This window comes from Chelonoidis abingdonii, chromosome 23 (assembly GCF_003597395.2).
Source record: "Chelonoidis abingdonii isolate Lonesome George chromosome 23, CheloAbing_2.0, whole genome shotgun sequence".
Lineage (NCBI taxonomy): Eukaryota > Metazoa > Chordata > Testudines > Testudinidae > Chelonoidis > Chelonoidis abingdonii.
In genome coordinates this window covers 14,704,779-14,716,150 of record NC_133791.1, presented here as the reverse complement: position 1 = coordinate 14,716,150, position 11,372 = coordinate 14,704,779, and the positions used below count along the sequence as shown (strand labels likewise).

Sequence of the window (11,372 nt, the reverse complement as noted above, 5' to 3'; positions counted from 1 at the left end):
TGTTATCTGGTATGGAGAAATTGTGCAAGTCTAGACCTATTGAAATCCAAGGGGACGGAGGCTCCTAAGTCACTTAGGCATTTTTGACAAAAAAATCCAAATTTTCCCCTTTTCTAATGACTTCAAGAGAGGAGGGATCACGGCAAAATGCCCCCTCTCTTCCCCACCTACCTACAGACTCCTCACACTCTCTTCTGGCTACCTCCCTGACTCCGGTCCTTGGAAACTCCTGTCACAGTCCCTGAGTCACATGGCTCATCCAGAAGGTGACAAGAAAAGGATCAGGGCTCAGGTTCCCATGTTTTTGACAAGCTGAAGCATTAGCTTCCGGGCCTCTCAGAAATGATGTTCCTCAGAATGTCCTCTCCCAGTCTGATCTTTTGGAAAGTCTAACAGGAGATGTTCTCAGATAGAATTTGCCTTCCTATGGGCATATGCTAGCTTGAGGAGACTTATCTGTGCAGAGTGGGGAGAATTTCCCATAGCAGAGGCAAGGCCGTGGGACAGTCTAGTGCAGAAGAGAAAGTGGAGAGGGGGTTGTGTCTGTTGTATGGGAAGCCAGTTGAACTGATGTCTCACAGCCAGACCGAGCGTATGTTTCTCTGACAGCTGCGTTACCACATGACTTAGTGTAGGAAGCGGAGTGTCAGTTACTGGGAATGCTGAGAGGTGATTGGTTAGAGGGAGGCAATGGGTCTGGTAAATGCCTCCTTTGTTATGTCTGTCCTGACGCAGATTGACCCTTCATAAAACGAGACTGCTGACTCGAGCAGCCAAAGGTTTCATGAGTAAATCCCCAAGTCGGGTGAATGAACCCAGCTCCGAGAGCAGCAATGAAAACATTGACTACCTACCCCTGGTAAGTAACCAAACCAGACCTCAGGCTCATGTAGTGGGATGATGGGAGGTGGCGGGGGCTCTTCTGGCATATCACCACACACACACACGTGTTTGCTGATCAGAACTCAAGCTGACACCCATCTCCCATCCCCAAATCCCACAGTTGGGCTGGAAAACTTCCCAAACTGGTAGAGGGAGAAGAGGCCAAAGCAGAGACCACTGCATTGGGGGAAAAGGGGTAAAATATGGCCCAGCGGGGGCCACCTCTTCCCCCAGAAACCTTTTGGACCCAGAACTGTGGAGGGAACCCCCCTACTTTGGGGCACGAGGGCCCAGGTGGTGCCTCTCCTGTCAATCTGGAGCCCTGGGTGCCCATGGGTGGATTCTTGGTGGGTAAGTTGCTCCAAAGCCCTGGCTGTGCACACAGAACGCATTCTTCCCCAGGGCCTTACCTCAGCGCCTCCCTAAGGAAGTGTTGCTATACCTCTCCACAGGTGTCTCTGCAGTTGGCCTGTGGTGCCTTCCTGCTGAACTCGGCGTTCTGCCACGCAATCAGCATTCCCATGGAGAAGCTGAAGTGGACATCTCCATTCACCTGTCACCGGATGGCTCTTAGCCCCTCCGCCAGCTCCTACAACGCTAAGAAGTCAGGCCCACCTTGGGAACCCAAGAGCCCTGGATGCAGCCGGCAGCTGCTGGCACTGAACAACATTCCTAGAGAGAGCTCCTCAGACAGCGACTTCACTCCTGGTGCAGTGCTGAACGGCTATGGCGAGGCTACGGGAGACACAGGCCGGCCTCGCCACTTCTCTGGCAGCGCAGTGGAAAGCCTGTCAAAGGCCCTGAAAGCTGAGAATGAACTCTCACCCCCTGCCATCACCATCCGCCGCTTCTCCTCCCCTGAGAGCACCCAGTCCCCTCGGGAGCTGCAGAGCGACAGCGGCAGAGGCTCGGAGTCCGACAGCTCCGAGCTGCAGTCTCTGCTCTTTGACATCGAGCTGCACCAGTGGGCTGAGCCAGAGGGGATGCTCTGGGCCACAGCAGTCGCCCTGGCCTGGCTGGAGCACAGCTCAGCCTCTTACTTCATCGAGTGGGAGCTGGTGGCTGCCAAGGCCAGCATGTGGCTGAGCCAGCAGGAGTTCCCAGAGGGCCGGAGCCTGGGGACCGTCAAGGCCGCAGCCCGCCAGCTGTTTGTTTTGCTCAGGCACTGGGACGAGAATCTTGAGTTCAACTTGTTGTGCTACAACCCCAACAACGTGTAGGAAGGGGGAATGCGAAAGGGGGGTCAGGCAGTCAGCTGAGAAAGCCTCTGGGGTACAGGGACTGGTCCTTAAAGAAACACAGTCTAATGACGAGCTCCACCACTACCGTGCCATGCCAGGCACCTTTATTAGACAAGCCTTTCTGCAGGCCAGAAAACAACCAAGGTCATTCAAATCCCAGCACTAAACAATTATTATTCTTGTTGTTGTTTAAACAGGGTATGATTCACCTGTAGCACTCTCTGCAGCAGGATGTTATTAAGGTCAATATCTAAATGAAAGGATTATTCATTTCTGTGAATAGGAATAGCATCTCCAGTTACATGAGGTACTAGGCACCTTCCCTTCAGGCTGGGCTTCATCTGATCCCCAGCACCAGTCCCAGAAAGAGAATCCCAAATCTTCATTCAACCATCTCATCCTTCACAGTTCACCATCCAGCCAAGCCCTTCCCTTTTCACCCAGTCACCATCAATCCTACGTTCATTTTTTCACCCAGAGCATTTCCAGCAGTGATTCATCGTCCCCCAGTCTCCATCTAGACTGCGTTATTGTGAAGATTAACATGTGCCTCTTGTCTCAGGGATTTGTGTTCGAGCAGCCGCTCTGACTCATGGGTCAAGGTTACTGGAGATCCAGACTGCAGCCAAGCAGCTTAAGATGGAACAGCAACTCTGGGGATGGGGAAAACAATGGAGTGAATTGCCAGGTCCTCCCAGATCACTCCTCTACAGCTGTGGAGTTGGACTGGGATTTTCAAAGGAGCCTACAGGATATAAATACCCAAATCCTACTGTAATCCCACCTGGGTGCATAACTCCCTTAGGCTTCTTTGGAAAGCCTGGCCTTGGTTCCAGGACAGACTTACAGGTTGGTTCACAGCTGACAATGTGCCCTAGAATCTTTTGCATGCAGAGTTAAGGCAGGCTGGGGCCAGACTGCACAGCCAGCAAGCAGCCGGAGGAATGCAGGAGGTGGATTAAAGCAAATCTGTTCCCCAGGCACTTTCAGGCCCAGTGGAGCAGAACTAGTAGAATGCACCTTGGATAAGAGCAGTGAAAGCTTTTCAGCCCCATCGGTGCATTGAGTACATTCCCGCTAGAAGGGCAGCCTCCTGGGAGAGGCTGTATCAGTGATTAGACTGATATTACATTTAATCTGACTAAGAAGGTCTAGGCCTGCATTGTATCCACGTCTTCAAGCCTGTGCCACTTTGCCCAGTGGCTTTGAAGCTTGTGTTCTTACACTTAGATTTTCTGACCCTCATGCAAAACAGTCTGCTGCTCTGTTGAGAGCTTCTGCTAGCCATGCTTGTGAGTCAGGGGTTTGGTGGAGCTCTTTTGCCATTGGACTGGCCACCTTTCCTCCTCCACCCTTCCCATGCAGACTGAGTGCCACATTCTTGTGCCTACTGCAGACGTGTTGCATGACCTTTCATCCTATCTCCCCTCTTGAGTGTGTGGGCAAAGCTAAGCGCTGCCCAGCATCTGTCTCTTGACTGCATCTTTTGAACAGCTTGGATTCCATCATCCTTCCTCTAGCCTCGCTGCTGAATTTGTTTCCATTCTTGCAGTGCTGTGTTTTGACTTGACTGCCATACCCCAGCACGGCATATGACAGGCAGCATCTGTGGATACCTGGCACCATGCTTCTTAATACAAAGTGACAGCTGATAGCAAATTGAATTGACAGACCCTTTTTTGACTCTAATTACTCAGCAGGAACCGTTCTGAATCAGTTATTCATAGTGGAAGGCAACTTTAAGCCAGAGACTCCAGCTCTCAACAGCGTCACCAGAACCAGTCCCATTAACTCCTGCTAATGCCAGTAACCCACTTTGGCTGACAATTGTCAGAAGCATATTAATTAAATGAAATACATTACAACCTCCTTAGTGCAGAATAGATTGAAAATTAAAGACCAGATTCTGCCCATGGGCTCAGCAATAGGACTCACTGAAATCAATGAGCGTTTGGACACACGTATCCAAGGACAGAATGTGACCCTTCCATGACAAACCAATCAGCGCAACTTGCTTGTCCTAATCAATGTGCAAACAAGTGTGGCTGTCTCATCGGTGGGGACAGATGGTGAGCGCATCCTAATTGACATGCAGGGAAGTGGGTGATGCCCTAATATCAGGGCGTCTCCTGCATTCAAATTTTAGGCTGACATTCAGGAAAACATCCTTATTCAAGACAACGCTTAAGCATGTGTTTAGGTCCCACTGAAGTCAATAGAATATAAGCACCTGCTTCTCTATATCTGGCCCATAGTCTTTAGCTGCTTCCTGGCTACAGAGACTTGGAGGTCTTGGATGAAAGAAAGCTAAAGATTTGAGGTTGATGGGTGAGGAATGGAACTGGTCAAAGTTTGTCGACCCAAACATTTTCCATTGGAAAACCTGGTTTAGTTGAAGTTGACATTTTGATTTCAATGAATTTGGGTGATTTGTTTTTTTTTCGTGACAGGAAAATTCTAAAAATAATTTATTTCATTTCAGCTTCAAATTTTTGTTGTTTCTTTTTTGGTCCCAGGAAACTGACCAATTTCCCTTTTCAGTTTTTGGTTTTTCTGCCCCTCCCCCCTTCTCTCCCATATTTACCCCTCCCCCTTTTTCCCTTTGGAAGAAGGCAGGAGAGGTGAAAAGAATGTGAGAAAACGAGGGAGAACCCACTTTTCACAATTTGTTTGGGTTTGTTTTGCAGCTGGAAATAATTAGAAAGCGCAAAGTAGGGCTTTCCCCACCCTTCCTTTTGAAACCAAACCTTTCATTTGGAAATTTCCCATGGAAAATAGACATTTTTCAACCCAGACATACTCAGTGGGCATTGGCTGCAAGAAAGGAGGGGCGGCTCCAGGAACCAGCACACCAAGCACGTGCTTGGGGTGGCAAGCCACTGGGGGTGCTCTGCTGGTCGCCGCGAGGGCGGCAGGCAGGCTGCCTTTGGTGGTGCAGTCCGCCGAAGCCGCGGGACCAGCGGACCCTCTGCAGGCAAGCTGCCGCCCCTGCAAGAAAGCTGCCAGTTTCTGAGCAGCTCTTGTGAGAAGCTTGCAGGGGGTCAGAATTGCTTTTGTCACTAGAGCAGGCTACAGGAAACTCCCCATCCCTGTTGCTATCAATCCAGGACAATGATGTCTTGTCCAATCAGGCGGTGGGAGTGTGTTCCAAACCTCTCCAGGGTCTTTCCTGGTTAGGTGTCAAACGAGTCTCTGAACCTGCTGGAATCCCCTGGATGATCTGAGGGGCACCACCAGCCCAAGTGTTGCAGCAGCCATCCCTGTGTCATTGGGTGATGTTACCTCTTCATCAAGTGGCAGTGTCACATTCCCTTCCAGGCAGGTCAGCTGCTCCTCTTGTCTCAAGTACCATATCATGGAAGACAGGGAACTGAAGTTTAGCTGTATGTGTAGCTATTAGCCTGTTCCTTAACCATGTGGCAAGGGCCCGGCTCCAGGCCATGTGATGTGAGTCTGAGTATCTTTTGGTAGGTGGCGTGACCTGACCTGTTTGTGAAGTGGTTTTGCACTGTCCTGTCCTCTCACCTCATGCCCCTATTCTCCTTGGCCAGCCCCAAGGCTCCGCTTTGTAAATACCAGTAGCATAAATCAATGCAAAACATCCTGCGTTGTCTCCTTTGTCCCACAGGAGAGAACCTGGCTCTCTCAGCAGACCTAATGAAGTTAGTGGGTAAGTGAGGACCAGACTAGAGGCGCAGAGGGGTACAGCCACACAAGTTGTGCACATGTGAAATGCAAAGGCGTGAGGTGTGCACTTAGGAGACGCATAGACCTGATGCACAGGTCATGGGGTAGTGTCATGACAGCTCTGTCCACAATGCTGCAGTAGCTGATAGAAGCTTATTTCTATACACTCAGGTCACTTTAGATAATTCCAGGTTATGAGCTTCTCAAGATCATTTAAAACAGTTTTGCAGTTAGAGACTTAGCAGGTACTTAATACACGAGTCACATTCTAATTGCTCATTTTACACAGCTGAAGAACTCCACAGAGCATACAGACCTTGGAGGCATAACCTCGCCAATCACCAGAATCCTCTTGATGCAAAGATACGGCCTGGAATGCAGCATTCAGAATCTCGAAAGAGAATGTAAGCCTTGCCAAAGGCAGCTAGTAACATGGCTGATGTATCCTATTACATAGGGTGTATTTGCTACAGCATAGGAAGAATTGTGACCTGTTCAGAACAAAACAGTGAAACATGCACCTTCTGTAGCATGTTATGTAACAGCAACAGCATATGGTAACATAGGAACAGCCTTGACAAGCGTGGTGAGTGTGTCTTGGCTTTGCCCCGCAGCAGTTCGGGGAAGCAATGCATCATGCCTGCGACTTTTGGCCCCACATAACTTGCTGTTTATCGGCAGCCCTGAGAATCTAACAGCAGGCACTCCCACTGCTCTGCTCAGTTCTCAGAGATGCTGGCCGTCTTGAACTGCCAGCTCAGCAGTTTTCAATGCCTATGCCGTCATTCAGATGTCATTAACCCCAAGGGAAAAGGACCTTGAATTCAACGCTCAGATAAGATATTATTTGGGGGTAATTCGTTGGTTTTTTTTTTTAAAAAACCTACCCGCAACTCCTATCTCTCTTGCCTTTTTTCCAACCCCCCACTCACCCACGCGCCCCCCACCACACACACTTCTGGGCTGTCACTGCAAAGATGTTAGCAACGCCTTGAATCAGCTTTACCACTGGACTTGACCCAGACCTCAGCTTCACTGATCAACAGTTAACCAAGCTGGTTCCAATCAGTTCTCTGAAAAAAAATACTGAATCGGTGGAGATTTGAACCACTGCCCTTGAGCAACTTCCTACAGCTTTAAAGCTCAGTTCTGGTGACTTGAAACGACCTGCAAACATTTGAATGTTCCCCCTTTACAGGCTTCTTGAGGCAAAAGACTCACAATTCAGCCGTCTAAGGTCTAATTTTGGTATCAAACCTTCATACCAAGGTACCAACAGAGCAGCTTTAGCATGGACAGCCTATGCCGAGGCCCTAGCTGTTGATTGTACATGTTGGGTATGTTCAGGATAGCACGTCTCCTGGACGCTCAGGTGAATATTTAAACCCTGCACCACTTCATCCCTCACCAACTGCTGCCATGAAGTCCCATAGCATAGCCTCCAGGTTTTGATGTAGGTTGCCTGGGCTGGCCACCAGAGGGTGACCTCATTTCACAATCGCCAAGATACTGCTCTCTATTTGGCCCTTAATAGCAAGGTAAAGTATTAAAGGCATAACGGTCATCCTTAGAGTCTGGGCTGCTCTGCGGCTCAGAACCTTAGAGCAGCATACGTCATGTCTCCCCTGCAGCGCCAAGGCCCAGCTCTGTAGAAAAGCCAGCTCCCTCTACCCTGACATCTGTTCAGCAGTGGAACATCCTCCTGGATGGACTGTCTCTGGATGACGGGGTTAGCAGGATGATTAGTGCTTTCCCTGAATCTTTTACCTGACCCCTGGCGTACAGCTGGCTGGCTGATTGCAACATGGGAAGTACAAAATCCTTTTATCCAGTGTAAAAACCCATGACTATGCTGAAATACTTCACATTTAGGCAATGCCAAGGGCACCAGAGCCTTTTACAAACACTATATCAGCCTCACAGTCCCTTGCAAGAGGGGTAAGGATGATGATCTCCATTTTACAGGTGGAGAAACTGAGGCACGGAGGTTAAGTGACTTGCCTATGGTCACCTGAAAAGCCTGTGGCAGAGCCAGGAATAGAACCTGGGAGTCCTGACTCCTAGCCCCTCTGCTCTAAACACTAGCAAATACTGCCTCACATACTGTAAGACAAGGTGGTAGTTCTCCAACCACCTTGTTGTCATCTGATCTTGGATTCAGTCCCTGTTGCCAGGGGTGCATTGACCCCACACCCATGCTCAAGTCCGAGTTCTCTATAGCTGTATTGCTGCTGGTGAAGTGTATAATGTAATTTAGCTGTCAAATTAACCGGATGGCTTTATGCAGTCTGCTGTGGTTCGAGTGACATGGCTGGTGATTGTCCTCGGGATCCTCAAGTGCCTATGGACGTGACCTCACGCTCTAGCATACAAAGTGACTGTGGTGCCTGTGACATTGTCCCGCTCATTGAAGACTTGTTGCCTTGCGCTCACTTTCCTGATATATAGCAACATCACCTCGTTCAGTGAGCTTTGATTTTCATGTTGGGAGTGGCAGGGAGGGGGAGGGCAGGAGAGGGGATGCAGTGTTTCTGCTTCCGGCCTGTTGTTCACGTTGCAGTTCGTTTGTCACTGGTGTAATCTCATTGATTGGGGTCTGTCATTCTGCAGTGTTCGAAATGTCTCTGGGTGAGACAACGAAGGTCTGTCAGCTGGTTCCTCGTGGCGGTTGCATTCTCTGTTACAGAAGCATGGTTATCCCAGTAAATCAAGGTTTGCTTGAATCGCCCAGCGCCCTCCTGAGTGCTTTCTTTTGCAGTGCTTGCCCCCCTAGTTCTACGGAATGCCATCCTGTCCCCAGAGCCTCTTCTGTAGAGCTGCTTGTACGGTTATCAATGAAAAGGGGGCAGGGTTGAATGAAAAATGGATTTTCCAAGGAAATGAACCTTGTCACTTCTTTCAACACAACCCACACTGAAAAGTGAAACCAGATTTTGCCTGCATTAGGTCAGCACTTCCCCACTGCCAGCCAGGCTCACTTTGTAAGAACATAAGAATGGCCCTCCTGGGTCAGACCAAAGGTCCACCTAGCCCAGTGTCCTGTCTTCTGACAGTGGCCAATGCTAGGTGCCCCAGAGGGAATGAACAGAATAGATAAAAGTGATTTGTAGCAGTAGAGAGGGGCTCAGTGCATGCACAGTCAGCCCCCTGTAAGGGATTCACGCTCAGAGGAGGGCTGCAACCCCTAGCCCCTCTCCCTCCTGCTCTGAAAAGGGATGTGATCGTGGTGTGAGAATGGAAGGTCCCCCTTGAGCTCCCTGGCTGCCGCTCACCAAAGCCTTCAAGCATGTGGCTTAACTTAATATCAATGGGACTTGAGCACAAGCTTAAAAATTTAACACTTGCCTAAGCGTGTTGCTGAACTGAGGTCCAGGTGCTTTGCTAGGGGATCTGTAGCCTGCTGAAATCAGAGCCAATGGGACCCAATAAATATGGATCACCTTCAGGGTTGGATCAGAGGAGGCCTGCGACTGAAGCGTTTCAGAAGAGACTGGAACGTGGAGCTGGGTAATTCTGGATTCTGCTTAACACCAGGCGTGCTTAGCTGTTCACTTAGTCCAGCTGTCATTTGCCAAGACTTGCAGTTAGCTTCAGAGCCGCCTGTTCTGAGGCTGCCTTTTCACCTCTCTGAGCTTGGAGCCCAATAGTTTTGATGGTTTCACTTGTAGTTTGCAATGCTCCAGTCTCCTTTAAAAGTTCAGGTTCACCTTGGCCTTCCTGCACCAGGCATAAATGGATCTCTCTCCTCCTCTAGCATCTCCTGCTGCTCCCTGCTAATGGCTGGAAGCACCATTTCAGAGACTCCACTAAGTGGGTTTACAGCAGGTCAGGGAGGGGAAGCCGTAGCTCCCCCTGCCCCGGCCTCTTGCTCCTCACTTCCTGACTCTATGAACTAATACCAGAGCATAGGACCTTTCATCCCAAGCATTATCAATCGAGGCCAACCTTTCCTGACCTAAGGACCTATCGTTAAGCTCCTAAATCCACAGTCACCCAATGAAAAATGATGAGCTCATTTGCAGAGGTGCTGAGCACCCACTGGTTTAGTTTGCAAGCCGCAAAGGACTGGAGTTCTAACTGCAGCAGGGGTCAGCCCCTGAACATTGGGGAGCAGATTCAAGCTTTTAGAGATTCACCCATTGCCAGCTCCAGCACCACAACTCCTAGAATTACCCAACAAAATTTTGCCCCAGTTTTAGCTGTCAGTTTTTGAAGCATGCTGGAGATCTGTCTTCAGCCTACACCTTCCTGCTTTTCTTAGCCTGGCAATTATTATAGGTATTTATAAACCACCCATCTCCATGGTGCCTGTTAATGTTTGCAAAATGCTTTGAAAACTCCAATCACTAGGTAGAAATGGAGTATTCTGACTTATTTTCCAGGGGCTTTCACCAAGCCAGTCAGGGGGCCTGATTCCCCCTCTCACTCGCACCAGGTTATCCTGGCATAATGCCACAAACTTCAGTGCCATCACCGCTGGTTTACACCAGTGCTGCTGAGAGGAGAATCGGGCTGAGTATTGCCATGTGGCATTGGGATTTTCACATCTGCAGCACCTGTCAGGCATTATGAACCTCATCTGATTTTTGACACCCCCAGTTGCAACACAACTCAGATACATTCTCGGTAATGCCCTGTCCCACCCAGATAACATGGCCTCCTTCATCTCAGGAGGCGTCAGCCCCCTGCAGTGCACCTCTTGCGCCACTCCACTCTTAACAGCCCCTTGTGATGGGAGAACTTCCACTGGGAGCTTGGGAGACACCTTCTCCTTGAGCCTGTCTCATGGAAATGAGAGGGGCATGGTCTCAGCACTACCCCTGGCAGCAGCACCAGCTGGGAGGGGCTGGAGCAGGGAGGGATGATCCCTTTTAAGGAATGACTTTGTTTAGTGTCCGTCTGAATTCTACTGCTGATTTCCTCCCGCCCCTCGAGGAGCCATGACCCAACAACTGGCCCATGCCACAGGTGCACCAAGGGGATAACAGCCAGTGATGGGCCCATGCCGCAGGCCAGGCTCTAGCCCGATCATCGCTATGATCAGCACAGAGCTGCTAGGAAAACGGCTGCGGCTGAGGCTGTGTGAGAGGAGCTGACCCCTAAACGAGTCACCAGGGGGTGCTCTGCTGCTAGTCTAAACCGCAGCAGTCATCAGCCAGGGCTAATCATAAATTGTTTGTCTCTAGGGTGACAAGAGCCACCGGGAAAGCGGCATTTTTTTTTTTTTTTTTTTTACAAGTGGCCCTCGAAAGCCACTGATATAATGAGTGTCTTCTCAGCAAGGAGGGGCTGCTCTCCTCCCCCCCCGGACCCTTGATGTGTGCCAGTCTGGGGCTGGCTGGGACAAGAGCTAAACCTGGTGTTTTCTGAGCTGCCCATTTCCTGGGAGAATGTTCAGTGCTGACCGCGAGAGCAGCATTATCAAGAGGATTCAAACCTGGTTCCAAATCCAAGCCTCCAATGTAAAATCCCTGAGTTCAGCTGACACCAGATTTCTACCCAAATTCTCACCAGTGCTCCTGCCCTGAGGCAGTTTGCCACATGGCCCAGGGAGCTCCACAT

At 49.9% G+C, this 11,372-nt stretch overlaps 1 protein-coding gene across 2 annotated transcripts in view; it reads left to right on the top strand.

The window, feature by feature from the left end:
* Nucleotides 1-4,597, top strand: part of VWA5B1 (von Willebrand factor A domain containing 5B1) — a 72,407-nt gene extending 67,810 nt beyond the window's left edge. For both annotated transcript variants that reach the window (XM_075060242.1, XM_075060243.1), the window contains exons 21-22: nt 736-859; nt 1,335-4,597. In XM_075060242.1, coding sequence (XP_074916343.1) covers nt 736-859; nt 1,335-2,102 — 892 coding nt within the window. In that variant the 3' untranslated portion in view covers nt 2,103-4,597. The remainder of the gene's footprint in view (nt 1-735; nt 860-1,334) is intronic.
* Nucleotides 4,598-11,372: the final 6,775 nt, after the last annotated feature.